This window comes from Clupea harengus, chromosome 14 (assembly GCF_900700415.2).
Source record: "Clupea harengus chromosome 14, Ch_v2.0.2, whole genome shotgun sequence".
Taxonomy (NCBI): Eukaryota; Metazoa; Chordata; class Actinopteri; order Clupeiformes; family Clupeidae; genus Clupea; species Clupea harengus.
Genome location: NC_045165.1, coordinates 2,660,965 through 2,665,964, shown reverse-complemented (window position 1 = coordinate 2,665,964; position 5,000 = coordinate 2,660,965). Strand labels below are relative to the sequence as shown.

The window sequence follows — 5,000 nt, the reverse complement described above, 5'->3', positions numbered from 1 at the left end:
AGAAGATTCTTGAACTAGAAGTATTCCTGACATCCTAACATTCCCAAGCCACGCCCATTCTCCTCTCTAGGAGCCTTACCATTGGGTTGGACGGGCGCCGCCCAGTCCAGCTGGAGGATGTCATCGCGGTTTTCGATCTTGCTCCAGCGGGGGGCGGGGACCCCCCAGGGGGCGTCCTCTCTGGTGGTGACCCGTGTGTGAGGGCTGAACCCCCGGCCGAAGCGGTTCCAGGCCCCCACCCAGTACTCGTAGGTGGTGTGGGGCTCCAGGTCTGAATCTGGGGATCAGGCGGATAAACACAGCAGTCACACAGGGCCTCCACAATGATCTCACACACTAACCAGTCTTGTTTTATGATCTAAACTAGGCACTAACTAGTCTTGTTTTATGATCTAAACTAGGCACTAACCAGTCTTGTTTTATAATCTCACACACTAACCAGTTTTGTTTTATGACCTAAACTAGGCACTAACCAGTCTTGTTTTATGATCTAAACTAGGCACTAACCAGTTTTGTTTTATGATCTCACACACTAACCAGCCTTGTTTTATGATCTAAACTAGGCACTAACCAGTCTTGTTTTATGATCTAAACTACGCACTGACCAGTCTTGTTTTATAATCTAAACTAGGCACTAATCAGTCTTGTTTTATGATCTCACACACTAACCAGCCTTGTTTTATGATCTAAACTAGGCACTAACCAGTATTGTATTATGATCTAAACTAGGCACTAACCAGTCTTGTTTTATGATCTAAACTAGGCACTAACCAGTATTGTATTATAATCTAAACTACGCACTGACCAGTCTTGTTTTATAATCTGAACTAGGCACTAATCAGTCTTGTTTTATGATCTCACACACTAACCAGTCTTGCTTTATGATCTAAACTAGGCACTAACCAGTTTTGTCTTGTTTTATAATCTAAACTACGCACTAACCAGTCTTGTTGTATGACCTAAGCTAGGCACTAACCCATGTTGTGCAGCTTAATACAGACTCCATTGGTCCAATGGCACATACACAATATTGATATTCAAAGTGCAGTACAACACAGGGATAGCATTAGTGGCCAGACAGATGCTCCGGCACATAGCCCTTTTTAAATTGTTACAATAGCGATGTTGAAATGAATCTGTGAATGAAGGAATCAAATGACTCTGAATAAATGAATGAATGAATGAATGAATGAGTGAACGAATGAATCAAATTAATCTGTGAACGAATGAATCAAATGAATCAGTGAATGAATGAATGAATGAATAAATGAATGAATGAAATGAACCAGCGAATGAATGAATGAATGAATAAATGAATGGGTGAATGGATGAATTGATGAATGAATATATGAACAAACGAGTGAATAAAATGAATCAGTAAATGAATGAATCGAATGAATCAGTGAATGAATGAAACTAATCAGTGAATGAATTAATTAATGATAAACGAATGAAATGAATCAGTGAATGAATGAATCAGTGAATGAATGAATCAAATGAATCAGTGAATGAATGAATTAATGATAAACGAATGAAATGAATCAGTGAATGAATGAATCAAATGAATCAGTGAATGAATGAATGAATGAATGAAATTAATCAATGTGGTGTTGGGGTGCGGCCTGAAAGCCTTTGAGGCTCAGGGGCTCAGCGCTGAGTATGTCTGTAGCTCACCTCCCATCTCTGGGGTCATGGAGGCTTGTGTGTGTGTGTGTGTGTCTGTGTGTGCATGTGTGTGTGTGTGTGTGTGTGTGTGTGTGTGTGTGTGCGTGTGTGTGTGTGTGTGTGTGTCCATCTCTGGGGTCATGGAGGCTTGTGTTAACCTCTAAACTCTCTACAACACTTGCTTTGAATTTCAAAACATTACATAAAACAGGAACACACACACACAGAGACACACATTCACACACACACACACACACACACACACACACACACACACACACACACACACACACACACACACACACACATTCACACACACACACACACACACACACACACAGACACACACACACACACACACACACAGACACACACAAAGGTACAGACACACACACTCAGACATGCATAAAAGATAAAACCTCTGCTTGACTGTGACCATATGCGGCGTGGCTTCTTTATAGACCCACAGGAGGACGCTTGTGTGTGCACGCTAACACACTAACACAGCGGTAGACTTTAAAGCGTGGCCAGGGACGTCGTGTTTACAGTAGTTACTCTCTCTCCCCCGCCGCACCGCTCAACGCATCACAACCGCAGCCGGGTTTAGGCGTGTTTGCGCGGGGAGCCCCGCGTGTAAATCAAGGATACGGTTTGTGTCACATGCCATTGCATGAGTGTGAGGATGTGTGTGTGTGTGAGATAGTTTGTATGTGTGTATGCAAGTGTGTGTAAGTGTGCATTTGTGTGTGTGTGTGTGGGGGGGGTGTTAGCGCACACAGATTTGAGGTGTGTGTGTGTTAAAAAGTATTTTTTCTATTGTGAAAAGACATTGGGAACAAAGCATGCATGAGTCATTTGATTAGACACATATTTATAATTATGTCATGTATGTCTATGTCATGTCATGTATGTCTATGTCTGATGTCTATGTCATGTATGTCTATGTCATGTCATGTATGTCTATGTCATGTATGTCTATGTCATGTCATGTATGTCTATGTCTGATGTCTATGTCATGTATGTCTATGTCATGTCATGTATGTCTATGTCTGATGTCTATGTCATGTATGTCTATGTCATGTCATGTATGTCTATGTCATGTATGTCTATGTCATATGTCATATGTCTGAGATCCTGCTGAGAGTGGAATCAGTTATGGCATGACACGGCAGAAGGGGTGGCTCGATTTTTCAGGGAAAAGAACGTCAGCTACATCGGTTGGTGTGGCATTTTTCATACCACTGTGTTGATGTGGCGTGTGTGTGTGTCCATGTGTGTTGGTGTGGCATATATTCACGTCTGTGTGTTAGTATAGCATGTCCTTGTGACTGTGTGTTGGTGTGGTGCGGTGTGTCCTTGTGTGTGCTGTGTGTGTGAGTGTGTGTTCTTGTGTCCTTGTGTCTGTGTGTGCCACATCACTGAGTGGCGAATCTTTGTGTCTGTGTGTCCGTATCGCATGTCTTTGTCCATGTGTGTTAGTATGGCATGTCTTTGTGCAGGTGTGATCTCCGCGCTCGCTCGCTCTCCGCTCACTGCCATCCTTCTCCGGCGGCGCGGGTATGGGGCGTGGGAAACATCTGGAGGCGTGCGGGGCCACGACAGCTTTATGTGCTGCGCCCAGATGGTGTCACAGCGCCCACTAGAATCACCCAGCCGCTGCCAGACCTCTCCACCCCTCCCCTGCCCATTAGTCTTGATTAAACAGACGTAAGGAACCAAATAAATAACTCCTCACCACAGCACCACGCTTAACGCTTAACACACACACACTCACACACACACACACATACACACATATGCATGCCCGTACACACCCCTCACCACACACACACACACTCACGCGCGCAAGCATGCCCGCACACACACAGACACACTCACGCGCGCAAGCATGCCCGCACACACACAGACACACACATGCATGCACACACATACATACACACATGTGCGTACGCACACACAAACTAACACACACACACACACTAACACAGCCTCATACACACACACATGCACACACACAAATATACTGAATACACACATAGTAACACACACAGACATACCAACACACCCGGTAAGATAAATAAAACAAGCCAAGTGTGTTTTAAACAGCCATCCCAAGGTTACAATGTTTGAAATGGTGGGGAGAGTTATGGAAGCCACCGATTAGTGTCTGCTGGATCATTTGTTCTGGCCTGCGCCACAAATCGCCCTGAAGTGTGTGCAGTGTATGCAGTGTGTGCAGTGTGTTCAGTGTGTGCAGTGTGTGCAGTGTGTTCAGTGTGTGTAGTGTGTGTAGTGTGTTCAGTGTGTTCAGTGTGTTCAGTGTGTGCAGTGTGTTCAGTGTGTGCAGTGTTTTCAGTGTGTGTAGTGTGTGTAGTGTGTGCAGTGTGTTCAGTGTGTGTAGTGTGTTCAGTGTGTGCAGTGTTTTCAGTGTGTGTAGTGTGTGTAGTGTGTTCAGTGTGTGTAGTGTGTGCAGTGTGTTCAGTGTGTTCAGTGTGTGTAGTGTGTTCAGTGTGTGCAGTGTTTTCAGTGTGTATAGTGTGTGCAGTGTGTGCAGTGTGTTCAGAGTGTGTAGTGTTTGTAGTGTGTGTGTGGAGTCAGACATAGAGCATCGCCTCAGAGCAACATGCTAACCGATCCCTTACAAATAAATAACTCTTCACCACAGCACCAGAGCTAACACACAGAAGCCTCACCTGCTAAAACACACACACACACATACACACACACTAACACACAGTAGTCTGCATAGTTTTGCACACACACTTTTCTTTCAACATTCTGTGTGTGTAAGAGAGAGTGTAAGTATGTGTATAACAAATATAGCACTATTGAAAGCCTGTTTAATGTCATGTTAAAGTATGCATGGTAAGATCATCCTGTAAGTGTGAACAGTATGCACAAGTATAGTATGCATGGTAAGATCATCCCGTAAGTGTGCACAAGTATGCACAAGTATAGTATGCATGGTAAGATCATCCTGTAAGTGTGCACAGTATGCACAAGTATAGTATGCATGGTAAGATCTTCCTGTAAGTGTGCACAAGTATGCACAAGTATATTATGCATGGTAAGTTCATCCTGTAAGTGTGCACAGTATGCACAAGTATAGTATGCATGGTAAGATCTTCCTGTAAGTGTGCACAAGTATGCACGAGTATAGTATGCATGGTAAGATCATCCTGTGAGTGTGAACAGTATGCACAAGTATAGTATGCATAGTAAGTTCATCCTGTAAGTGTGAACAGTATGCACAAGTATATATGTACAATAATAAATGACATGATGTTTTGCCTACTGATGGCTCACCTGTGAAGGTGTATCTGTTGGCCGTGCCC

General features: G+C 43.7%; 1 protein-coding gene across 2 annotated transcripts in view; it reads right to left on the bottom strand.

Moving 5' to 3' along the window:
• Nucleotides 1-5,000, bottom strand: part of LOC116223388 (usherin-like) — an 88,845-nt gene that overhangs the window by 44,862 nt on the left and 38,983 nt on the right. For both annotated transcript variants that reach the window (XR_004165057.2, XM_031579705.2), the window contains exons 11-12: nucleotides 4,972-5,000; nucleotides 80-277 (exon numbers count right to left, since the gene is read on the bottom strand). The exon at nucleotides 4,972-5,000 is cut by the window's right edge and continues 224 nt beyond it. Coding sequence is in view for 1 of the 2 variants with exons in the window: in XM_031579705.2 (XP_031435565.1) it covers nucleotides 80-277; nucleotides 4,972-5,000 (227 nt within the window). In the remaining variant the exon portion in view is untranslated. The remainder of the gene's footprint in view (nucleotides 1-79; nucleotides 278-4,971) is intronic.